The sequence below is a fragment of the Ostrea edulis genome, chromosome 2 (assembly GCF_947568905.1).
Source record: "Ostrea edulis chromosome 2, xbOstEdul1.1, whole genome shotgun sequence".
Lineage (NCBI taxonomy): Eukaryota > Metazoa > Mollusca > Bivalvia > Ostreida > Ostreidae > Ostrea > Ostrea edulis.
Window position 1 is genome coordinate 41098817 of NC_079165.1, and position 27523 is coordinate 41126339.

Here is a 27523-nt window from a genome sequence, read left to right on the forward strand (position 1 = left end):
CACAAAAAAATGGGGCGGGTGGGAGGATTTTATTTTTTATTTTTTACCATGGTATTCTTGACCTCGAAAATGCCTTCTCTCATTGAGAAAAGGCTTTATAAATCATAATTACATGTGTATTTGGGTTTCTAAAAGGCAAAGTAAAACAAAGTACGTTTACGATACCGGACCGGACATAAAAATATTCGGAAATCGTAATTTTGAAAAATAAAAAAAATCAGGGCAGGACGATTTTCGAGGGGCGGGCGGGAATGATAATCTACTAATTAATTTTACTTGGCCTTAAGTAAACTGGATTGGTTTGGGAAAGTTAACATTATAAACCACAAACATGCATATGCATATATATATGTGCACAAAAAATTATTAAGAATTTTTTTCAAACATCAAATTAAGAAACTTTTCCTACAAAACAAAAGGGATCTGCCTTCATTAAATGACACATAAAAACTAAGTGCAGAAGTGAGTACATGTAAGTAATTGAATGTCATTAGCTAAATTTTTGGCAAAAACACCAAAAATTATTTTCTCTACATGTGTACATACGTATTATTTAATCATAGATCAAATGGTGGGTCACAATAGGCAAAACATGTAATAGTTATATATCTAAAGACAAAACATTAATGTTCACAAGAAAATAACATTTTTTAGTAAACATGGCGTTTAGAACTGTAACAAATACCAGATTTTGTTGATTTCCCTCTAAAATTAAATATTTATATTAGAAAACTTAATGCAAATAAATCTAGGCGAGTCTAATCTATTGTCACTTTATCAAATTATATTACACTTTATCATGCCTTGATGTGAGGAGATTATTCAGGCCAAAATAACCATGTGTGGGGCATTACTTCTAACACAGAAGAATCTACACTCTATCCTATCTTTATCTGTTTATAGTTACAGCCACAGTGTATATTTATGGTATTTACCCATCATTGAGGGAGTGTTTGGTTAGAGTTGCAGGCAATATTCAATTTCCACAGTGTAAACAGGTGTCCCACTTCAACTTGAACATTTATGATGTGAGATCACGGTATATTTACAGTTTCACTTCATTCTGTGTCTTTTAGAAGTGTACATTTTAAGAATAGAGAAAAAAATATAGGAAGTGCACAATGATGTCCATGCCTAGCCAAAATACCCCACCCCGGTGACCCACTCCCCTCTCTGCTATTTTAGTAATTATATTTCTAGCTATTTTCGATTTGAATAAAATATGTTGCCTATGCATGTTCAAACACACATTTTTTATGGAAAAGTCAAAATTACTACAGTATAATATTATACATGACTTATGCATGTTTCAGTAAATCTTACACATTATTCTGACAGTTTTCAGATACATGACAGTCATGTGTGTTGCCTGACAAAACATCACAATTACCTGCTTTGTTTACCAACACTTGCATAACGTAAACTACTTTTCACAGTATATTCTATTCTTATACCTGTTCATCCCCTCATTTTTATGGACTGTATGACGATAAAAGGTCATTAGAATTGAAGACATTGGGACATAAGGCCAATTAAAATTAATTGATAGATTATCATCCCCACTGCCCGCTCCTCAAAAAAGGACCAAGCCCGATTTTCTTTATTTTCGCAAAAATTACGGTTTCAAACAAACTTGCTTCCCAGTGATATGAGTGAATGATTAAAGTCACAGAATGTTGGTTTTATATCTTCTACCAAGGATTCTTTGAATGTTAACTTCATTAACACTTTGTGTGATGCGTTTTAATTGTCATTAATTTTTTTTTTCTCGGGGAAATAAAAATAAAATAAAAAAATGAAATCCTCCCACCCGCCCCATATTTTTTTGTGACCTCGGATGATAATCTACTAATCAAGTTGAATTGGCCTAAGAATATTGTATGAGGTATTTCAAACATTCAGAGCGAAAGATACAAATCTTCCAAAATTAATACATGACATCTATACATCAGCACCCAGCAGTTGCAATATGACAAACATCAGTGTGAAAAAGAGTTTGCAACTTGCCTTGTGTCTGCATTTCAGTACCACCCCGTAGGCCCCTGAAGTATTTGAAAAGAAAGTTGTAAATAACACTAGAACATTCATTTTCAAAATATAAAAGTATTAAACACATTGTATACATCAAAGAGAATTTGATTTTCATGTTATTATTATAATGCATAGAATTTTCTATCTATACAACTGACATGCATGTAAAAAATATTTCTACACCTAATTTGCCTATTAGATCCTGAATACATGTGAAATGAATTATGTAGTTTACATACCTTCGCCTACAACACCAAGTATTTCGTACTTGTTCATTACATATCATAGATCTTGACATAGGCACATGCAAGCACTCAATATCCAACATATGTCAGAGTACCAGGCATCTGTTGAAATATAATAAGAGATATATAATTTAAATCAGCTGAAATACTGCATAGAAATTCATTAAATACCTAAAGTTAATATATTCACCAGCACATACATGATAATTCTATAGTTTCAGGAGTCGATCAATATTTGCAGTAAAGTGTGCACAGGAAAATATAGTATTCTGCTTATAAATTGTTTACAGTCAATCACCTTAATACCCCTGGCCCAAATAAACAAATACATTCACAGGTCATACATGTGTAGGTAGTTGGTAAAAACCAATTTAATATAGTTGACATATTTTTGTACATATCATAAAATGTAATTTTACATAATGACTATACTGTGAATATGCTAGAAATTTATAATCCTTTTGTTTAATGGAGTTAAAACGATTGACGGTGAAACTTCCTGTGATTTAATGATATATGATCACCATTTCTACCAATCCAGGCTGTTACAACTACCAGATACCACCATGAATACAAACACATGGGAAACAGAGGCTTTTTGCATTTTAAATGTTAACTTCCATCATTGCTAAGTCTGTGAATCATATCAGAAACCCGAGATAAAACTTTTCTCGCACAAAGACTTCTAAGATATATTCGATAAGTGAAAAATAGGCAGAGCTAGTATTGCAATAAATTTTGGTCACATGTCCTTACAAGTAAAAAAGCTATTGTGTTTCATTTAAATTCAGTGTAGGTCGACACAGAACTTCTGTGTAATATCCTTGTAGGATCAATAAATCTTCTGAAATGATTTAAAGCTCAGGGGGAAAATATTGGGTGACATTAGTAATCATATTGTGCAGAATATCTTGCATGAACAATTAATAGTTCACCAACAAATCTTGCTTCTTATTAAACATGTTAAAGTAAATATCGTGCTGAATTTCATAGCAATAGTATAGAAAACTTTGGACTAGTTGCCTATGGTGGCAGAAATCAAAATATCAAAGAAATATGACAAATGCGAAACTTAATTGTGGTAATCAACGTTAATTTACATGTATAACTTTTAGTCATGTGAGATCTTACAACAGTGATGAAGAATTCAGAATCACATGTATAGTATGGTTTTATGTCCTAAAAATATATATATACAATTTCATAAAAGACAAAATTCCAGTCTAGAGTGCCTTGATAGAGAGTATTGGGTATACACAACTTTTAAAAGTCATGACAAATACTACTGCATTTCTGTTGTTTTGGTATTCTGCTAAGAATGAAACATGAAATTGTGGGGGGAAGAAAGACATTGAATTGATTAGAAATTAATAATTGACTAGCTATATGGCTATTGTTGAGTTTTCACCATAGAGTAGGTAGAGTATCATCACCATATTGTGCAATGAAGGAATCTAGCTTAATTACTAGTGTCAGCTAGGTAAATATCATCTATGGTATACTTGTATATGCCGGGAAACAACTCCCACGATAACCCAATGTTATACATCATTGTTTCAAATTATTTCATTTGAATAATTCTTCACAGAAGAAAACTCTAGCCTAAAGTAACAAACCATCTATGTTGTATACAGCATACCAGTTAAAATTGCGATACATGTATCAATTTTAACTAGCTCTTAACTGTCTGAGTTTTTAAGCTGTGACATGTAGTTAAGAGACCCAACTCATAGTCAAAAAATGTGAAGGGACTTCTGTATAATCAAATATTTAAAATTTATACTTCTTTTCTTCTATGTAGTCTGTGGGTATCTTGCAGTAAAGTTGATCAAGTTTACTTTACTGGTGTGAACAAAACCAAATGATTGAGGAAAATTCAAGAAACATTCCCACTAAGTAAAAGTATTTAAAATGTATGACAGACAAAAAATCGAGATACTTGACACATATATTTTTATTCATTTTCATTTACTACAAGAACAATATTATCTATCTTTTGGGGTCAATTCCCTACAGTAAATCTAAGAAATTTTGGTCCCCTAAAGTAAAAGGACATAAGCAGCAAGAATACATATTATGAAAATCTTATTGAGCATATTAATCTTTTTAAGTCTAGATCTACCATAAAAGATGGAAAATATTTCAACAACCTACCAACTTTTGTTAAATAAGACTATATTTACACGATATATAACATAACATTTTTTATTTTTCGGGTTTTTTACTTTCTTTCATTAGAATGAAATCAACAAAAATACCTGTAACATTTTTTTCAAAAAAACGCTTAAAAATAAATAAACAATCCAATTGGTCTCTTACCTCAATTTGGAGTTTTAACATAACATGTTTAAATCCAACAAAAGACATGTTTACTCAGCAAGTGTTCGAACATAAACATGTAAACAACTGACACTGCACAGCTCAGTTATAATGTCTCAAAATAAAAGTTATTATCAAATGTTCCCGATTGAAACAAAAAAATCAACGTCAGAATTAATTTCACAAATCATTCATAAAAGTCCATTCAATAACGTTTCAAAGATAAGTACTTTCTAAATACGCTACTACTCCATGTAACGGATCAACGTGTTTCGCAGTCTGAACCCTTGTGCGCTCTGTCCGCCATGAATATTTTCCTTGCCAACATACCCATGATGCACCGTTATTTTTTAAGGATATAGCTAAATGGCGTAATACACAATACGTGCGCCCTAGCACTCTCTAAATCAAATTTTCTAATTATATTTGAAAGTACGATTGGATAATGTTCGTAGTCTTTTTGATATTTGAAAAAAAAATCAAAGGCTGAGAAGGTGAAGGCGTCAGTCTAAATATCCAGCCAAGCCGAAGATGGGGAGGAAAAGGGGGGGGGGGGGGGGGTTTCAACCGTATGTTGTACATAATCATAATGTTACATCTCCACACGAAGTACTGTGGGATGATTCCTCCTTTTCATGGATTTTACAAAGTCTTCAATCTTTTCAGAGAGAGAGAGAGAGAGAGAGAGAGAGAGAGAGAGAGAGAGAGAGAGAGAGAATTTATTTCTAATTCAGAGCCCATACAGGACATAAATTATTGTACATACATAAGACATAGTTAACATAAATTTATATTGAAACAGAGAACTTTACAAACGTGGATATGTTGAATTGAAGATATCTCTTATTATATAGTTGTTCTCCGAGGCTCAATTGAAGGCTGAATTATTGCATGAATCAATTGATTTAATTATATCATTAATTCAATTATTGCACGCATTAATTGAATTTTTGCTCTCTTCAATTGAATTATAGCGCGCATCAATTCATTTGTTGGTATCATAATTTAATTTGAAGAGAGCAACAATTCAGTTATATAGTGCGCATCATTTGAGTAGAATAATTAATTATCTCGAAGACCTCTCCATATGAGTGAGAGATTTTCGAGAAGGACGTTAAACAATATACAATCATTGAAGAGATCTTTAATTGGATTGTTGAGAGCATTAAATTAATTGGTGATCTCTCGCCAAGACAGCATGAAAGATATCATTATGTGCAATGAGTTAACTGATGCGCACATAGTATCAATGATAACAGTAATTCAGATGAAGGGAACATTATAATGATTCAGTTGAATTTATTCAATTATTGTGCGCATTGATTCAATTAATGCTCTCATCATTAAGTATAGTGCACTAATTCAGCGGAATGATTAATGCATAAACAACTCAATAAATGCGCGCAGTAATTTAAAATTGAAGAAAACATCAATTATTATTTGAAGAGATCCGGCTTTAATTGTATTGCTGTGAGCATCAAATAATTTATTATATCTTCAATAATAAAAAAAAACACAACCTTTACTGGGTTATGAAATGGGCGGTCACGTGATAAAAGCCGAAGGACTTGTTGATTAGGTACCGCACCACTTCATAACCCAGTTAAGTTTTTAAAAATGATTGAAGAAAATGTTTTTTCATCTCAAGTGATAATTCCTAACTCGTTTGATCAAAAAGGGTTTACTGTGCTTTTAAACTGAAGACTAGATGAATTTTCTAAACTGAAATAGCACGATATATATGTACCCCTGCCCCATTCTGCAACCAGGGGGCGCGTAACACTAGTGTAATCAATTAAATGAAATTTGCGTAACATATTCTCTAGTGAGAACCGTGCCCATCCTACGACTGTCTGTCTGTCTGTCCCTCTCTCTCTCTCTCTCTCTCTCTCTCTCTCTCTCTCTCTCTCTCTCTCTCATATTTCTTTAAACTACTTTACTTGGATAAGAAAGAGTGTAGCCTGTTCAATTATTTATATGCCGACGTATAATCAATTCTAATTAACACCAATAAAAACAAATCGCCCTGGTACGTTAGCATAAAAACTCCAAAAGAAAGGTTCGGATGCAATGCGGCGGTTTGTAAATTTGCATGCATCCTCTTTAGAAAAGGCAGGAGATAGCGATTCATCGGATGATTCCACATACAAATATTGGCTGGACAAAGAAAAGTTCTTGGAAACTCGAACATTGAAATATTTTTCTTATGGATCCCATGGATGCTGTCATTGTAACGGGGCGGTATTTAATTCATTATGTCTTCTTCTTCTTTATCTCAGTGTTGGTTATCTAAAATAATTCACCATTATATATAGATGAAATTAAAATCATGAAAAAGAAACAAGAAACTATCAATAAGACGAATACGTTCATGTACAAAATAACAAAGATTTTTAGAAAAACAACAACCAATCAGAATTCGGACATTATTTTGCCCGATGTAAACAAAGTGGATTTTCTTTTTTTAACTCGGAATTTTAAAATACTGAAAACGTTGACTTAAATGATAGCTATTTTATGCACTTCTTTGAATGACAGTATGTAAAGGAATGATATTGAAAGAGAAGAACACTCTGATGAAAACGTGTTCTGTGGAAAGAAGTTAGGATTGTACAGGAAAATGGAGCGAGATCGACAAGAGTACTTGTCAGCCGAAGAGCTGAGAAATCGTTTATACCACAATCTTAGGGACCGAGGATTATTTGATTCCATAAAGGTTTATCAAAATGTCATTTTTTACTTGGGAAATTCAATATTGCGCTAAAGGATTTTGAGAAGCCTTAAATATTTGGCACAAGAACGTGTTCACACACGTCTATTAATTTCGAATTTCCTCGACATAAATATTTCAGATGGCATGTAAGTGTAAGATAAAATATATTTTTTAAAAGAGTAGCAAATGTGTATGACTCTATATTGCATTATGATGTATTAGATTATAAAAAGGAGGTGCAGGAATAAGAAATGTTCTGTGAGATGGATCAAATTGAGAAGTTGATAATCTCCAAATATTTACAAAATACAGATTACAAACAAAGTAAATTTGTAGTCAAACTAATCTAAGCAACCACGGAAAAACAGTTTAAAAAACACCTTTGAATCCCCACTTTTAGTGATAGATTTTCATGTGTAGTGTATGTATGCTACAAATGCAGCAGAAACAGTATTCTGTAAAGCTAAGTAAATCTAATATATGTGAAATGGTTGTTTTGCACAATAGAATTTACGAATTTGTGTACAGAATGTATGACCAGAACACACAAATAAAGGGCAAGATCAAATTTTGAATGTCCAACATAAAACTAAATTCACATTGTTTTCACCCCCCCCCCCCCCCCCTTAAAACTAATTGTGATGAATGTTATCCAAATCAATTTGTCAAGTACAAGGACCATTATCACTCTATATTCCCTTTCTTCTGTTTATTTACCAATTAAAAGTGTACATAGTCTTTGAATATTACTTTAAATGTACATGGAAAAGTTAATTCATCCAAATAAATCTTATTGAATTTTTAATCTCCCCCCCCCCCCTCCCCTTTGATCTTGTCCAGAAAGGTTCTCAGAATTCATAAATGTTGCATTTCTTAATTGTTATTTGTAGAGTCAATTGAGAAATAAATTGGTAACAGAACTACGGCAAACAACAAAAGGGCATCTCACAGAGAGGGAAACAGAAGATGTGGGAGAGGGGTCATTATTACACAGAGCATCAAACAGCCTGGTGGCTGACCATTTACGACACTGCAAATATGATTACTCTCTCAGCATATTTTTACCTGAAAGCTCAACAGGTAGAGATAAGGTAGGTTTACTGTTTAGATCAATTTGCACTTTAAACATGTGATCTACTATATGATTATTATCACCTTGAGTAAGCAAACTTCCAAGTTACGCATTAGTTGTTTCCCTTTGTTGAACTCTTACTGAGGGTGAGATGCAAATTTAGATATATTTTCATACACACGCAATTGGTACAAATGCTTATTGCTACATTCATATATTGCATAAAGGATGACTACCACTTCTTGTGCAACCACCTGAATTTCTAGGAAACACAAATTTTGTAAGATTATGAATTTTTGAGAATGAAATAGCTGAAACAAAAGTCAAATTCACCATCTTGTTAAAACCATTTATTGTGTTGAAGAGGAAATGAATGTTCATTTCATATTTGATTAATCAAATTCTTTTTGATATGGTTTAATGTGTACCACCAACTGATTCCTTTCATAACTTTTATCATCAACTTCATATACATATATATACACCCTCTACCCACCCAAGTGTTCAATACTCAATATGCCTCCATCACAGAAGAGCTGATATCTTTGAAATTCTGTATTGCAATGTCTGTTGCAAACAATTTTCTTACTGGTATTTATTTTTGTAAAGAAATAGTCTTGGTAAGGTCTTTGCAAGTTCTAGTAAACTAAAATTTTACAATTTTACATTTTTCAATTTAAGATTTTTACAACCCATGATATGCTCCAACTCCTTGGAGTCAGTTCCCAGTCAAGATTATATCGTAAAATGGTAAGTTATTTCAGCAATTTACAGCGAAAATAACACTGTAAATCTAAATCAACACTATAATTGCAGTAATCTACTTGTACACACATTAATCATCTGTTTCCATTTCAGGCTAAAGGACAGTCTGATTCAAACAAAAAAGGTAAATAATTTGACAGATAGATCTTCACTGAAAAATCAAAATGAATTACTCAATTCAGTACTTTAAAAACATCAATATTAGATCTTAAGGACATTGACATGCATTATGAAGGTGTATGGATTTATTAGTATACAATATAAATTGGGTTATGCAGAAGTGTAATTTCATGTTGTATTTGACAGGTTTCTTGTGGCAACTTCTGTGTGAAATATCTGCCTTGCACTCCAATGCCATGCAGGAAAGTGGGACCCAAACAGATCTGATTAAAATTGGAGTGGTGTCAGAACTTGGTATGATGATATGCTTTTGAAAAGTTATTTAACTTAGGAACCAAAAGCTTAAATTTTCATTGAAATCATAGTGTTTCTGGCCTGGATGAGGCCATATTATATTACATGTATCTTTCAGAAATGTGTTTGAAAATGATCTTCACACGGACAGCAAAGCTACAATTTTTCAGCAAGCATTCATATAAAATATTATAAAATTTTATATAAAACTTTCAGTGTCATTTGAATAAGTGGCCATCCTCATGTAGTATAAATTTATAATGGGTTTTTTTTCATCATGGCTCTAACCACAGTGTTGGGTCATAATGTGTCTGATATATTGCATAGCAGGAAATTGATTCATGGTGGAATTTTTTTTTTTTTTTTTTTTGGCTATATTTTTTTTAAGTAAAAGTTTTGTGAATTCAATTTACAGTGAATAAATTTTCCAAATTTGATGAAGATAAATTCAAAAATTAACATTAGGCAAAAATAATTTATATACGTGTTTTCTATTTCATTACCCCCCAAAATTAGTTAGTGTAAGTAAATAAAACAGTTTATTTTATTCAAACATTTTATTCAAAGTCTTAGTTTTTGATACACTTTGAAGACAAGTCTAGATACATTACAAATACTTTTCAAACATTTTGAAGATCAATAGTAGTCAAAATGTAAATCAGAGAAACTTGAACGTGAAAAGAAAAATGTTCTGGTTTGATAATTTTGGATTTTCATTTTATTCATACATATTGTCAATAAATTATTTTAGGATCAGCAGCAAAAATGTAGGTAGGGTCAGGGAAACCAGAAACACATATATTTTATTTTGGCCTTATCTATACATAGATACAATACCTCCTACAGCCACTGCATTTTCCATTCAAATATATTTAGTTTATTTCTAGGGTAAAGTTTTCCCTAATCAGACTTTGTTTTAAGTAAGGTCAACGTTAATTTCAAATTAATACTGTCCTCTATGATTAACGCCATTCTAGCAATACCCCCATTGTTGATTCCAAATGAGAACAGGTGATGATTGTAAGCTGCTTACATCAATGTTCTCTGTGGTCACACGTGTAATCATAGTGACACACCCAGTAATTTGACATTTAATTTATTTTCTATCTTGCAAACACAATGAAAGATATTCATTATCAATATCATATTCAAATATGATTAAAATAGTGGGAGTTGTAAATTGTTTGACGTCCTAATGATATCAAATATTTGTGCATGGGTGGGTGTTTATTTTACTCTAAATTGAGAAGATGAACAACAGAAATCCATACAAATCAGTAGAGATGTGATGTAGTACAGATCATCAGGTTTATTAACATGATATACATGTATTATATATTAAACATAATATATTCAGTCTTTAATCTAGTCCACCTCTGACAAAAGATCCTTTGACCATGTCCATTTGTGTTGCAAGTTTGTCAAGTGCATGGACAATCCACAGTGATCTTTTGATTTTTTTAAAAGAGAGCCCCAGATCCATCTACATTTTCTAATCAAAAAGAATTCAAATAAAACTGATTTTTTTAATAGCATATATGGAATTCATAAATATAGGTTTTGTATAGATTTTTTGTTTCAGCAAATTCCTATGACTGCGATTTGCTTCAACATGAGAAAATCACTTTCTTTTCCTACTGCAATTTTGACCTGCTATACAGTATTTGAAATTCACGTGCATATGTATATGTTCAGTTCGTTCTTTCATTAAGTGTACCAAATTCTATTGAAATGATGTGCACATTTAGGGTAAACAGTAAAGTTTTGTGTTTGTTTTTCATTTTAGATGAGAAATTAGGAGAAATGGAAGATTTTTATTCATCGAAAAGGGATGCAAATTTCCGTATTGGTGCTACAGCTATGGAAGAGAGACTGATGTCATTTCAGAGACAGTTAGAGGAACGATATAGAACAGACTTAAAACTTGAAGTGAGACATTTCACATCCCACTAATGATCAGTATCAACTTGAAGTGAGACATTTCACATCCCACTAATGATCAGTATCAACTTGCCTCATTAAAGTCATTAAACTCATGGCACTTAAAAACTATTAAAGTCAGTGCAAAACATAGGAATAGGGGGAGTGTATGTTTCAGGAATTAATGGCAATCCTACGTTTTTTCCTTTTCTTTTTCGTCACCCATGAATTGATACATACTAAGATAACCATAACATTCTTTAGTTTGACCAGAGACGGTGCAGAGAAAGATCAGACAACGTTTTTAATACGTAACGTGGTGTAAAAGTTCCCACCATTATTTCCTTCCCAGGTTTTAGCAGACTAAGCTGCAGCAGTAATGCTTTTTGTTTTACCTGCGTGATTGTATTGACTATGATACAGGGATGATTAGTGTAACAAGAAGAGTTATCTGCCTTTGTGATACAGTACATTGAAACCCATCTAATCCGACATGCACTGGGCAGAAAATTTTATAAAAGCACTGCTGGTTACTATTAAGCAATACATTCTGCTATAAATTCTTACTAAAAATTAAAACTTTGTAAATACAAATTTCTTGTGCAATCTAATTACAATGAAACCTTAACTTTTATACTGGCTTTCTACTACAAGACAGATGTAAAAGTAGGGCCATATTTTAATCAGACTGATTTTATTTGCCACACACTGCTTTATTTTTCTCTGGACAGGTTAAGTATTGCATCTTCTCACATTTTGAATGATGTTGAATTAAATGACTGTTCCCTTCCCTCTTGAAGTAACAGGAGATGAGGGAACTTTTGTCAGATTATAAGTATATCACTTTTAGGTGGCCAGAATTAAAGACAGCGAGGCAGCTAGAATTCGTCTGGAGGAGAAGGAACAGTGCAGGAGGGAGTTTGATCAGCAGCGAAGAGAAGTATGCAAGCATTTCTCCAGTTCATATTTGAAAAACTGTTTTTGGATATTAGAAATCTTTTGAATTTTATATTTTCATCAAATTTTTCTGGGCAAGATTTTATGCATGTGTATACCTGTAAACACTATATACTTATAATCGCTGTATATCTGTAATCACTATATACCTGTAATCACTATTTACCTGTAATCACTATATACATGTACCTGTAATCACTGTATATCTGTAATCACTGTATACCTGTAATCACTATATTATACCTGTAATCACTATATATCTGTAATCACTGTATATCTGTAATCACTGTATACCTGTAATCACTGTATACCTGTAATCACTGTATACCTGTAATCACTATATTATACCTGTAATCACTGTATACCTGTAATCACTATATTATACCTGTAATCACTGTATATCTGTAATCACTATATTATACCTGTAATCACTGTATACCTGTAATCACTATATTATACCTGTAATCACTGTATACCTGTAATCACTGTATATCTGTAATCACTGTATACCTGTAATCACTGTATACCTGTAATCACTATATATCTGTAATCACTGTATACCTGTAATCACTATATATCTGTAATCACTATAACTGTAATCACTATATACCTGTAATCACTATATACCTGTAATCACTGTATATCTGTAATCACTTTTTACCTGTAATCACTATATACCTGTAATCACTATATACCTGTAATCACTTTTTACCTGTAATCACTATCTAACTGTAATGAATGTATACCTATAATCACTATATACATGTACCTGTAATCACTATATACCTGTAATCACTATTTACCTGTAATCACTATATAACTAATCACTGTGCTCGTTTAAAAGACTGTTTACCGTAATTTACAGCTTGAGAGAACATATCAACAGAAATCAGATTCGCTACTTCAAAAAGAGAGAAATTCAATAGAACGAATGCAAAGAGAGCAGGAGGTAGGCTTACATCTCTTACCAAAATATTATTTACATCTCATACCAAAAAATTATTCATTTACGTCTCATACCAAAAAATTATTTACGTCTCATACCAAATAATTATTCATTTACGTCTCATACCAAAAAATTATTTATTTACCTCTCATACCAAAAAATTATTTATTTACATCTCATTCCAAAAAATTATTTATTTACATCTCATTCCAAAAAATCATTTATTTTTGTCTCATGCCAAAAAATTATTTATTTACCTCTCATACCAAAAAATTATTTATTTACATCTCATTCCAAAAAATTATTTACGTCTCATACCAAATAATTATTCATTTACGTCTCATACCAAAAAATTATTTATTTACCTCTCATACCAAAAAATTATTTATTTACCTCTCATTCCAAAAAATTATTTATTTACATCTCATTCCAAAAAATCATTTATTTTCGTTCATGCCAAAAAATTATTTATTTACATCTCATTCCAAAAAATCATTTATTTTCGTCTCATGCCAAAAAATTATTTATTTACATCTCATTCCAAAAAATCATTTATTTTCGTCTCATGCCAAAAAATTATTTATTTACATCTCGTTCCAAAAAAATGGTTTTTATTTTATGTACTATATGTATATAATCTGATAATTAAATGCTTTGGCATCATGGTGGTGTTTGTATTTGTTTGAAGATCCATGAGAAGGAAATATATGCTCAAAGACAGTCAATATTGGAAGAAATTGAAATTTTACGAAAGAGAGAAGCTGAGGTCAAAAGAGCATCGGAAGGCAATGAGAGGTTTGCTATTTACATCAGTATCGAATATATCTGGAATCATTTATATAATTGTAAGCACATGCAGTTTAGCTGTATTTACATATCTTGTTAGATATTGGTAAAGTATAATGACCATGATTTATAAATGATTGTACACGTAATTGTTAGCTGTTATAATATCACCCTTCCCCATAAAACAGAAGGAAAGAAGAGACAGGATTGGAGCAAGTATTTGATATTCATGGTTCAGATTTAGTTCTTTTAGATTAAAAATTTGAATTTTCAGGGAAAGGAAGTTAAATGAACAGAGAATAAAGGACAGGGAGGCTGACATTCGTCGGAGAGAACAGGAAGCTCGGCGGATGGAGGGAGAATATGAACAGAAGCTGAAGAACGAAATGACAAAGTAAGTCATGTATTTAGTTCATCGGTTTAATAACAGGACATGTTATGAAATGTGTTGGATCATGTAGTGGTAAATCGATTTTCTTCATGTTTTACTAGACAAAATTAATGTTAGTTTTTTGCAAACAAATTAAATGGGATCAGTTATCATTTCTGCACAGATTCAAGGTGGAACAGCAAGCAAAGTATATGGAAAGGTCACAGAATCTGGAAATCAGGGAAGCAAAAACAAGAGGTAAGTCATTCCAAGTCTATCACAAGAAAAGGGAGGGGGAATTTATGCTTCTGAGAAGATGTGTACGTCATGTAAACTGTTTGATTGCTTTCAGATGAAGAGAGAAGAATAAGAGATGAACAAGAGAGAATTCAGAGTATCAGAGATGAACTGAAAGACAAAACTATGAGAATCAATGAATTGGAGGTGAGTAAAATCTGTTTGTATTGTATTGTACAAGTCTTGACCCTTAGTGAGTAATTCTCTATACATATGTAGAACTTTATTTCAATCTAAGATAAATGTGCATTTGAGTTAAAAAGAAAGTTGCAGCTTTCTGTCAGACTTGTATCCAGTGGAATCATTTAATTTCGTGGGGCCTCAATTTTCATGGATTTCATGGGTACCTCTACCTCACAAATTATATCATGACAGATTAGACAGAAATCAAATCCATGAAATTACATCCCAATAACAGTTCAAAATTACGACAATACATGAAAATTGGCCCCCACGAATTTAAATGATTCCATGGTAGTTTAATGATTTAATTACATGTTTGTGTAATGGTTACAGGAATTGCATTTGAAAACAGAGGTGATTTTTTTTCAGATATGAGTTTATTTTCACTGTTGTGTTTAATGTTGTAGACCAGAGTACAGGAAGAGAAACATGGGGAAGTATCGGCCATGAGACAGAATGAATTACTTAATGCTAAACTGAGAGATGTAAGTATCTACTGTATATCTGTCATGTGACCGAGTCACTCTGCGTAAGATTCTCAGATGTCAATTCGGGGCAGTAGTATTGGTTTGAAGAAATACATGTATGCTCAGTCATTAAAATTATGTATATTCCTTTTTGTAAAATAAAAAAAAAAAAAATTTAAAAATTTGGTAACAAAATGTTTGACTATTCTAAGAGAGAGAGAAAGATTGATTGAATATTGTTTAACGTCCCTCTTGAGAATATTTCACTCATATGGAGACGTCACCACTGCTGGTGAAAGGCTGCAAAAGTTAGGCCTATGCTCGGCGCTTATGGCCTTTGAGCAGGGAGGGATCTTTATCGTTCCACACCTGCTGTGACACGGGACCTCGGTTTTTACGGTCTCATCCGAAGGACCGCCCCATTTAGTCGCCTCTTACGACAAGCAAGGGGGAACTGAAGATCTATTCTAACCCGGATCCCCACGGGATGAGAGAGAAAGAAAGAGAGATTTACTCTGTAAATTGTAATTGTAGATGGCTGACTACAAAGTAACAAAGGAGCAGAATGCTGTCATGAAAAATGAACTGGAAACACTGAGAACGTATGTACGAATGTCCGAATTCAATTCTGTAAATGGACTGTCATTTGTATTTGAGAAAAATTTGTGAAATTTGCAACTGTTGTCATGATCCAGGCAATCAAAATTGATACTTGCCGCATCTGTTAAGGAATTAATGCTAACTTGCGAATGTATTATAATTGTGAATAGGTTTCACACATGCAAATCACAGATAAAAGTTGAAAAAAGTAGATACACATTCACATGTTGTTATCAATTGAACTACATGTATGCATATAAGAAAAGTAAGTTCTTGTTTTCACTTGTAGGAGATTATCAGAGGTTATGCAGATGAATGAAAGAGAGAGGGGAAGTATGTGAAATGACAGTCGTCAAATTCTCTTTGAAAAGTATCATCGGAGAAATACCAAACTACTTGTAAAATTGACTTTAGACAATGTGGTCACTCAGGATTTGATTGTGACTTTTGCACTATCATTGTAGGACAGGAGGAGATGATGAAGGAATTGAGACGACCTACCCCAGAGACTCTGATGTTGCAGAGAGAACTAGAAAAGTCCAAGGAGAGTTTGCGACAGGAACAGACACTGGCTAACGCTGTCAAGCAACAGCTGGAGAAACGTCTACAGGAGGAGGTAAACATTTTAGTGGAAGTTTGAATTAAACGTCTACAGGAAGAGGTAAACATTTTAGTGGAAGTTTGAATTAAACGTCTTCAGGAAGAGGTAAACATTTTAGTGGAAGTTTGAATTAAACATCTACAGGAAGAGGTAAACATTTTAGTGGAAGTTTGAATTAATTTATGGCAAGGAATTTTTCAGTTTCTTACCTTGCAAAAATCACAAGATTATACTGAGAGGGCAATATAATAAATTTGATCACATGTCAATTTTATTTAAAATCCTGATGACATTGTAAAATTTGAGGCCTTATCACTAGTGTAATAAACATGCTTGTAGAGTGCTAAGGATGAACAACTTCGATTTGCTATATTAAACTTAATTTGTTTTATCCAGTAGCTTCATAATGTTTTTAAAAGTACAGGGAATAAAACTCACTTTGCTTTAAGCAAAGGTCAAAATAAGAATATTATTGATTTATGTGGACAGATGGACAGAAACAGGGAGCTACTGAGGAGGTTTGAGGACCAGACTCTTCAGATGAAGGAGATGAACCAGGAATTGGTGGACCTCAGGGCTCAGCTGTCTATCACTCACAGAGGTGAGTAGGATGTTAATACACAGGATAGTGTTAAATCTAAAGCAAACTAGTATGGTACCACGCCATGCCCTTTTTGGCTGGCGCCATGCCCTTTTTGATTGCACCATGCTCTTTTTCTCTATGAATTTTTAAAAATATTTGTTATCATAAACAATTCTTCTTTATTTCACAAGGTTGATTGAATAGTTTAAAATCAAGGCAGCAGGTATTAACTTTTAAAGAGGCTAAATGATTAATCTATTACTATCATAGTATGATACAATGAAAGTGCCCCAAAATTGTCTTGCCATGACGAAAAGTGTCCTTTTGAACATATGATATGTGTGCCCTCTCTAGATCCTAGATTTAACACTACAGGAGATGGTGATTTAGTATACAGCCTTATTTCTGCTGCTGCTTAATTTTCACTGTAGGCCAAAACTGTGAAATGAAAACAGCAGTGAGTATAACCAAGCTGTAACATGGACATCAAAAATCAATGTAGAACTATCTAAATGATAGTGGATTTAGACATACACCATGAAAATAACCAGAGCTGAATGTAAAACTGTTATACAGTATATACATGTACATTTAAATATCAGGAGAGTTGATGATGTACTTATATGCTGTAAACCAATTTTTATTTTTATTTGCTTCAGCAATTTGTAATCAAAAGTTAATTACAGAACATAAATACCTCTGTTGTAAGAAAGTTAATGCTGTCATATTTTGTGATTTGATATGAACTTTTTAAATTTTCTAGCATTAACAAATGAAGTTTATAGAAAGCCACATGAAGAGGGAAACCAAATGAAGTAAGCACTTGTACAGACAGAATATTCATCCTTTTCTAGAATACAATTTTTCCACTGGAAATTAAACTGTAAAGGCAAACCAGCATTATACTGTATGTTGATTGAATTGTAAATCACTATGTACAAACTATATTAAAAAACCCAACAGTGTTGTGAGGTGATAAATTTCTGATTTGCAGTCGTTCGGTGTCCTTCCGCATTCCGAATCAGCCGAGGCAGGAGGAGGAGGAGGGTAAAGAAGAGGATGAATATTTGAGCCTTCCCGGATCTCACTCCAAACAGTCCAGTCCTCGTCGCCCAGTCAGGCAGGAGTATGATGAGCATGATGTTTACAATGATATTGAGGCAGAGTTTGGACTGCCCTCTACTGGAAAGAGGAGACTTTACCCAGCATTCTCGGAGGATGATGTTTCCTCCACAAATTCAGCAGATGTAGTGGCTGAAGCCAAATATAGACTTAAGAGTTTAGAGAGAGAGGCTCAGGTAAATTTATAGATTCCTTAGATTTGTAGATTCTTTATTTTACACGAGTATTTAATATCATGGAATGACGTAAAGACGTCAAATCATGAGAGCATGAATTCACGAGTGGTTTGTTGATCGAGAGTTTTTACATGTATTTCCATAATATAAAAATAAAAGAAATAATTCTATTTTATGAATGGTGCTTCTTGCTAAATTATGCCATATCAATTTCTTGTGTATATTTAGGAATCTACTCTACTTGTACGACTTAAGCATATATCAGCCATCAGTGTAACGTTTAAAAGTCATCAAAAGTCAGTATGATCTTTGAAATTAGGACCTAAAGTGAATATTCAGGTATAAGTACACATCATTTTTCCGTCATTGTAGAATCTAGAGTCAGCTTACAGGGATTTCCATTATAAACTTTCCAACCCATCTTCTGGTCCTATGGAACGACAAAAATCTGACAGAGTTACTTTGGATACACAGCCAAAAGAACGAGAGCAAGGTACACAAAGATACTGTGTTAGATAAATAGAAAAAATGGTGAAAATGTAGTGTTTACACGTATTAAAAAAAAAGTCTGTGAATAAAGTTGTATATATACTCGTCTTGTTTTACCTCCATTGTTGTTCTTTGCTTCCTCAGAGTCACGGAGCCAAAGGAGGGGTGCCTCCCCTGTTGCAAGCCCTATACAGCGCCCTCTATCATCCACACCTTACCAAGGGAGGCAGTCTAGTTCTGGGGGAAATCTAAATGGTATTATTTTTTTCTAATTTTTTGTATGTGTACCTGCACCACTGACTGTTTGTTAAGCATGTTTTTTCTGTGCTACAGACAGTCTCCATGAGTTGACAGGATCTGGAGCAGAGAGGAAAGCTCCACCTAGATTTGACCTTTCCACAATGTCTGATGATGGAAACAAGTAAGTTTTGGGAAAAATTTAGAGTGTGTATGCTTTCCAACAAAAAAGCTCTCATGGCATTGTTAACATTTTCACCATCAAACTGAATTTACAAAGTCATACATTGAAGTCATAAATATGCATTTGTGACAAAATTTTTAAGTTACAAAGATGATCGAGATGCTTGAAAGGTTGTTGCAAACTATGTGCCAAATGTGAACACAGGAGATGTGCAATTCGGAATTTAAAAACACTTTTTTGTCATTTTACGATAGCAAAGAGCCCAGAGTTGAAGAACGACCACGGCCAATCACAGTATCTGATCTTGAGGCTAGACCAGGGTCACCCAGCATTGTAATAGTCCCAGGGTCAAGGTCAAGTGAGGATGAAATCTCACCTAAACTTAAAACGGGTAAACCTGGCTTATTTATTTTTTTTTTTTTTTAGATATGGTAGTTTTGAATACTAGAGTATATTCTTGTGGAAAGTTGTGTATTTTTCATCCTGCTCTATTTGTATGAAGTTTTATTTCAGTTGACACATACAACATTGACACATGAATTATAATGTTAGAATTTAACTATCTTGTCATATATTATTTGCAGCCATTATCACTGATTTAATGGTCGCAAACTGAGTTTTATTTGCAGTGCATTAGTGGAGCCAGTAAAATAAATGTTTGCAACTATTAAAATCTGCAAATAATAAATGAAGAGATAGTTATACCCATTCTGGTGCTGTTTCAGATTTTGTAACATTGTAACTGCCATATTGGTTACTCTATTGACCACAGAGGAATACAAATTAGTTGCGACTGTTAATTCTGATTTAATAATCAGAAACATCAAATTATTTAGCAATACAAATGCAGAATACACACAAGTTGCATTAGAACCATAGCTTGAAACAATTTACCATCTGCATTAATTAAGAAACATTTTCAGTATTATTGGATTTGATGCATGTTTTTCACATGATACATTTAACACAAATTTACATACAGTACCAATCTTTTTACACCCTACATTTCATTGACAGCAGCTATAGTGACAGCAACCACCACCCCCCTACGTCCCCCTATGGGGGGCAGACTACAGCCCATCTCCTTAGACAGTGCATGGAAAACTCCCAATGAAGATGATGGATCAAAAGAAGGTAAATAGAGGACGGGGCCTATAGTAAAGTTTTAAGGTTAAGCCAAGTACTTTATTGATTACGGTATTTCTCAAACATGCAGACTTTAGTTTGACTGAGGTAATATTGATGCAAAACCAGAAAAAATTAGCATCAACACACAGACAAAAAAATAAGTTTGTTTGTTCTGAAATAATATACATGTATTTATTTTTGCATATTAAATGATGCAGAAAGTATTATAATAAGAACAATTATTTTGTAAGAAGAGGAGAGAAAGGAAGAAGAGAGGAAGAGAAAGGAGGAGGAAGAAGAAGAAATAAAAAGATGGGAAGAAGAGAGAAGAAGAAAGGAGGAAGAAAGACAGCAGAGAGAAAAGGAACTCCGAGAGAAGGAGGAAAGGGATCTGAAGAAACTGGTAATAAAGTATTACAGATATTCCAGCAAGACCTGTCTAAGTATGAACAGAATACCAAAACCTGCCTAGAATGAACACCATACAACCATATAACCTGCCTAATTATGAACACCATACAACCCTATAACCTGCCTAATTATGAACACCATACAACCCTATATCCTGCCTAATTATGAACACCATACAACCCTATAACCTGCCTAGTATGAACACCATACAACCCTATATCCTGCCTAATTATGAACACCATACAACCCTATAACCTGCCTAATTATGAACACCATACAACCCTATATCCTGCCTAATTATGAACACCATACAACCCTATAACCTGCCTAGTATGAACACCATACAACCCTATATCCTGCCTAATTATGAACACCATACAACCCTATATCCTGCCTAATTATGAACACCATACAACCCTATAACCTGCCTAATTATGAACACCATACAACCCTATAACCTGCCTAATTATGAACACCATACAACCCTATAACCTGCCTATTGTGAATGTAATACTAAAACCTGTCCAGTATACTAGTAAGCACAATATTAAAACCTGCAATGAATCGACTAAAAGCAAAATCATTAGGAATAAGTTCTAAAACTTAGATAGCCGTCTCCCAATACGGTAGTATAACCTGCCTAGTATTGGCACAATACAACCATAAAGTTAGCCTAGTATGAACACTATATACCCTGTAGCTTAAAGCTGGCTCCGTATGAACATCTAAAACCTATGAAATATGACTATGATACCTTATAAAAGTCAATACATAGGGTACTAGGGCAGTCTAAGCTGTAGCCCTCAGAATTCTTGTGTAGGCTTTTGTCCTAGTTCTTGATTAGGTTGTTGTCAGATTCTTGATTTGACTGTGATCCATGGAATTTTCTATAAGGCTGTGGTCCATGACATCCTCTTTATGGCTGGTTCATGGAGTTCATATTATGCTGTTATCTGTGGAGTTTTCTATAGGGCTGAGGTTCGTAGAGTTCTCCATATATTAAGACTGGTCCAAGGAGCTCTTTGTAGCACTGTGATCAACATGATTCTCTATATGTCTTTGGTTTGGTCCAAGGAGTTTTCTATCAGGGTGCTGGTCCACAAAATTCTCTTAAGGCTGTGGTCCACAGAGTACTATTCTTAATAGGATTGTGGTCCCCCATCAGGCTGGGTTTCATGGAGTTCTCTAGTGGGCTTTAGTCCATGGAGTTCTCTTTTAAGACTGTGGTCCACAGAGCTCTTTATAGCACTGTGATCAGCAGGGTTCACTGGAAGCTTTTGGTCCATGGAGTTCTCTATAGAGCTGTGGTCCATGGAGTTCTTTGTAAGACAGTCCTCAGAGTTCTCAATAGGGCTGTGGTCCTCATAAGACTGTATTTCATGAGCTCTTTATAAGAATGTGATCCAAGGAATTCTTGCATAAATGCATATATTGTGTACTGTACATGTATCAATGTTAATTACAGGAGGAAGGCATTGAATCAGAAAAGTCGGAGGCTTCCAAGAAGGAACCAGAAATTGATCCAGTCATGAAGCAATACATGGAGATGGTTCAGCAACAGAAAAAGCAAGATGATGAAGAGGTGAGAATATGTAGAAGGATCCAAAGTGGTGGAAAATTAAGTGTAGTGCATTTGATGACGTGAAAAAAATTTCTGGGGTTTATTGGTAAATTAAATTATAGTTGTAACTTTAGATGATTTGAGGTACCTTAGATGTAGATAGATTTCCTTTGAATGTTGTGTTGTGATCAAACAAAAAATCTTGGTACAATGTAGTTATTTTTACTTTTGAAAAACAGCAGTAAGTTTGTAAACATTGTATTTTACTGAAATGTATGCAAATGTTTTTTTTTTTACTATATGTCAATTTAAAATATGAATATGACCAATTCACATAATTTTAAGCAGAAAAAGGCAAAACGAAAGGTAAACGTGTGGCTAAGCCTTCACTACATCAAGCATTTTAGCACCAGTAATACAAACATTGAATATCATTCATCCAGCATAAACCTTCATTCTTATCTTCAGGCGACATCAGATGCTAGAGATTCTGTGTATATGTACATTGTGTATGTATAGATTAGGAGCAGACAGTAGTAATGGACACTTAATAGTAATGATAAACTGAAGGACTATTTGTTTTGTCTGTGTCATATCTGCGTGTGATTATATATTGTTTATTGGCTTTCGATTAAATGGGTAGGATGTTTGTATCAGGTTGATTTAAAGGCAACAAAAGCATGGGATAATTCTTATAATTGGCAAAGCCGATTCTTTCAGTGTTTTATATCTTCCATAATACAAACTATTTATAGTTTTGTAGTTTATATTGTTTATGACAAATTTACATTGTTTTTAGCCGAGTTGCAACGAAGTTGAACTCGGCTATTGGTTTGGTGATGCGGGTTGGCGGGCGGGCGGGCGGTTGGGCGTCAACAATTGGTTTCCGGATGATAACTCAAAAAGTTTACATTTTAATCAAATGAAACTTTGATATATTGTTGGGTACCAGGTAAGAAAGACCCCTATTGATTTTGGAGAAAAAAGGTCAAATGTCAAGGTCACAGTGACCAGAAATAGAATGAAAATTTCAGAAAAATTTGGTTTCCGGATGATAACTCCGAAAGTTTAAATCCGAATTAAATGAAACTTTGATATATTGTTGGGTACCAGGTAAGGAAGACCCCTATTGATTTTGGAGAAAAATTGTCAAAGGTCAAGGTCACAGTGACCGAATTTAGAATGAAAATTTCAGAAATATTTGGTTTCTGGATGATAACCCAGAAAGTTTAATTCCGAATCAAATGATACTTACAGATATTGTTATGTACCAGGTAAGGAAGACCCCTATTGATTTTGAAGAAAATAGATCAAAGGTCAAGGTCACAGTGACCGAATATAGAATGAAATTTCAGAAATATTTGGTTTCTGGATGATAACTCAGAAAGTTTAAATCCCAATCAAATGATACTTGGATATATTGTTGGATACCAGCAAAGCAATTATAAATATGCCACATCATTCCTGACTTTACAATGTATCCCATGCAACTCGGCTCATGCACCCCTGGGTGCATATACTGATTTTTATCAGATTAAAAGGTCAGCACTGTTATGGAAATGTGTCTAGAAATGTTTATTGAGGCAGGATAGGATTTTTATCACTAACAAAACATTATAATATTCAGTCATGAAGTTACTTTTTTTGTTTCATACAAACATAAATATCACATGCAATCAGTGTTATGAAATCACAAAGATCATGTTTAAACAACACCACTTTGTTTTTGCTCTAAGTGTACTTACTTAACTAGTGCCTGCTACCCCTCCAGGGGCATCATAGACTTCAACAGGATTCCTCCACTTACCTGTATTCTGAGCTCAAAGTTACATACTTCTAAATTACAAACATTCTGGAGAAGAAATAGGGATTATTTCTCTTAAAAACTAAAAAGCTGAAGCAAGGGATTGATTTGAAAATCTCGTACACAGTGGAAATAAAAAGTATTTAAAAAAAAAAATTTTTTTAATGGATTATTACAAAAACTTTTAAATAACATTTTTTTCTTCTAATTTTCCAGATTGCTAAGAAACCAATGGATGTATGGTCAAAAGGCACCAACAGTCAAGCAGTAAGTCACCCCCCCCCCCCCCCCCCCCCTTAGTTTTGAATCAATTACCTGGTACACACTTTACATGTAATGTGCCATTAACCATTTATTTTATTTTAAGGATACACAGTCTGAGTTTTCTGTAGCAGAGGACATTCAGAGGTATGAAATTTACCCAACTGCAAAAATACAGGAAGTCAATTTAAAGCTACTTTGCATTGTTTATGGATCATATTAAAATACCTGTTCATTGTACTAGCCTAGGGTGTTAAGTATTTGTTTGTTTTTCAGCAATAATGGATCTGATGATGATTTTGGCTGGTGATGTCCAGGCCAGTGACATTTTGTGAACCATTGTTGCTGGAGTATGTTTAGCCGTCCATAGACAGAAGTTCGTTTTTATCTGTGATAGTTAAACTTATTTTCTTACTCAGCATTTGTACAAAATTTTATTTATGTTATTAAATGTAGTGTGTATCATGAATAAAAGATGAAATATTAATATAAATTCATTGTAATATTTCACATAGTCTTAGGAACACATGGGGATCAATTTAAAGGGCAAAAAATCTAAAACTAATATATCTCTCTATGGTTTCAAAAAGAAATCAAATAAAAATATTATATAAATTAAAATTTTTGAAAACTTTATATAGATTTGATCAATGGGACCCTAAAAAGAAGACATGCATTTGTGTTCAAGGTTGTTAAACTGATTTGTAGATGATACCTGCATGTTTTAATGGGGAGGAAGAGTGGTGTTCTGTAAATGAAAAGGTAGTGTTGGTAAAATCCAATATAATGTACCAAGATTAACCTTTACTTCAGTCTTACTGTCCAGGTGTAGACTTCACACTTGGAATCTGTTGTAGCTGCAAACAAAAACTTTCTTCAAATATTATGAAGAAGGGTTTCTACTCTGCACTTTTGGCATATTAACATGACCACCATGGCATTGAATGGCTGAAACAAGTCTCAAAAAAGAGAAGGTGCAAGCCATATCACCAGATTTACCACACAGGTTCCTCTAGTGATCCAGAAGTCACCAGATTTACCACACAGGTTCCTCTAGTGGTCCAGAAGTCACCAGATTTACCACACAGGTTCCTCTAGTAATCCAGAAGTTAACAAGTCCTGCAAATGGAATGTGAGGATGGTCAATATGCCATCTGTTTGTTCAGAGAAAAACCTTCATTTCCAAAGTATGCCAGCCACAAAACTTTGTGAAAATATCCACAACTGGTCCTCAAGATCCTGGAATTCTGATGGCTGCTGCCTCATCTAGCGTTCACCTGTAGTCTGATGTCATTCCACAGGGGTTAATACCATCAACTACTTATTATTAGTTACAGGGGTTAATACCATCCACTACTTATTATTAGTTACAGGGGTTAATACCATCAACTACTTATTATTAGTTACAGGGGTTATTATCATCAACTACTTATTATTAGTTACACGATGTGTAGTTGACCTGATATGGTTTATATGTGGTCAGTAATTCCATATGGGGTGAGTGAAGCTACAAACCATATAACGAATATATCTTACCAACTGCCTGTTTGAAATAGCATAAATGCACGAGAATTGGAATATGCTTCATTATGAGCAATCATGTAGGGATGCACTGGGATCTGCAACAACTGTGACGTCACACACAAGTGACTTGGGGAAACTCTGTTGCATACGTATTTGTGTTCAATGTTTCGTATAGTGTCTGAATTCAGTTGGAAATTTGTTTCTTTGACCAAAGTTTTTGGCTGTTACTGAGCAGTCAGCTACTTTGAAACCAAAGTAAGCATGACAAAGGAAACAACTCGTCTAAGCGTGTATATAAAGACTAATGGCTTCCATTGTCGTTGTATGGCATATACATGGTCTTCATGTGATCGATGTAAACCAATGATAATACTTCAAATTTGCAGGAGGCACGATATTGTATAATCTCCAGAGACCACATTACTAGCTAGTGGGACTAATCACCCCTCGAAGGACTCCCCCAAACTTAGGCAAATTTGAAATACCATAGATTTGAATGTCATGTTTAAATGAGCTGCTAGAATTCCTGCATTACATAATTATGGACCACACTATAATTTTGATTCCTTCACTTTTGATCTTTTTTAAATTATCTTGATTGGGGATTAAGACTCAAAAAGTAAACTCTGTGGGTCAAGTATGGGAGTAATATGTGCAATTGTTATAATATGGTATAGTGGAGAAGTTTTTAATCCCAGTGGCCTTGACATTGTCCAAATGACCTTAGCCTAACACCTGACTTAGAATCAACAAAACAAACAACAAAAACAACCTTTGTGATAAGTACATGTACAATTGTCAAAGGCCTCTATGTTCTGAAGATAAAGTGCAGACAATAAAATGTAATTATTTCCAAGTGACCTGCACCTTAATTATATGACCTTTGTCCAAAAATGCTGTACATCGGGCAATTTTCATTTGGGGAATGTTTGGCATTTTTAAAAAAACCCACGTAGTTTTGTAGTTTGAAATTTCAGTGCTTTAATTTTTGGTTGTATTTAACAAGAGTATCATTTAAATGGATACAAATTCTAGCTCTTTCATTTTTGGGCCAGTGTATCCAGTGTGCTAAAATTACCTGATATACAGCATGATAATTCCTCTAGTTATAAGCAACCCTCACTTCAAATCTGAATGTAGAACAAGTCTGTGCTATAGATACATGTATGGCCAGTATACAAAATTTAACTTTCTCCCTTGACCATATGCAAGTAACCTTGGATCAGGGTCATGGAGGTTGATATTGCATGCAAAGAGAGCAAAGTTACCAGCATAGCCAAAACACAATTTTGTGACTGACAAAAACACTTATACTGTAGCTATGCCAAAGCCAGCCAGTGAATTTCAAACAATCACA

General features: G+C 33.6%; 2 protein-coding genes across 12 annotated transcripts in view; one reads left to right on the forward strand and one right to left on the reverse strand.

Annotated features, from left to right (window-relative positions):
* The window catches only part of LOC125679729 (cyclin-dependent kinase-like 5), a 39159-nt gene extending 34215 nt beyond the window's left edge, over window positions 1-4944 (reverse strand). For 5 of the 8 annotated variants that reach the window (XM_048919185.2, XM_056154004.1, XM_048919183.2 and 2 more), the window contains exons 1-3: window positions 4596-4944; window positions 2271-2378; window positions 2008-2042 (exon numbers count right to left, since the gene is read on the reverse strand). In XM_048919185.2, coding sequence (XP_048775142.1) covers window positions 2008-2042; window positions 2271-2307 — 72 coding nt within the window. In that variant the 5' untranslated portion in view covers window positions 2308-2378; window positions 4596-4944. The remainder of the gene's footprint in view (window positions 1-2007; window positions 2043-2270; window positions 2379-4595) is intronic. The other 3 variants (XM_056154005.1, XM_048919179.2, XM_048919184.2) reach the window with 2 other exon arrangements.
* Window positions 4945-6998: 2054 nt separating this feature from the next.
* LOC125680812 (centriole and centriolar satellite protein OFD1-like) lies at window positions 6999-25135 on the forward strand. Of its 4 annotated transcripts, none has more exons than XM_048920583.2 (29): window positions 6999-7311; window positions 8199-8399; window positions 9062-9130; window positions 9239-9269; window positions 9452-9559; window positions 11346-11488; window positions 12330-12419; window positions 13302-13385; window positions 14071-14177; window positions 14443-14562; window positions 14723-14796; window positions 14891-14982; window positions 15426-15503; window positions 16020-16087; window positions 16375-16418; window positions 16550-16701; window positions 17176-17287; window positions 18033-18084; window positions 18264-18567; window positions 18940-19060; window positions 19201-19311; window positions 19390-19477; window positions 19732-19868; window positions 20495-20611; window positions 20857-21008; window positions 22482-22598; window positions 24598-24648; window positions 24749-24789; window positions 24919-25135. In XM_048920583.2, exons 1-29 carry the CDS (start codon window positions 7216-7218, stop codon window positions 24950-24952), a joined length of 2994 nt encoding a protein of 997 aa, XP_048776540.2. In that variant the 5' UTR covers window positions 6999-7215; the 3' UTR covers window positions 24953-25135. The 4 variants fall into 4 exon arrangements, with proteins under 4 accessions (XP_048776540.2, XP_056009983.1, XP_056009982.1 ...); XM_056154008.1 differs by having other exon boundaries at window positions 20860-21008; XM_056154007.1 differs by having other exon boundaries at window positions 20498-20611.
* The last annotated feature ends 2388 nt before the right edge of the window (window positions 25136-27523 follow it).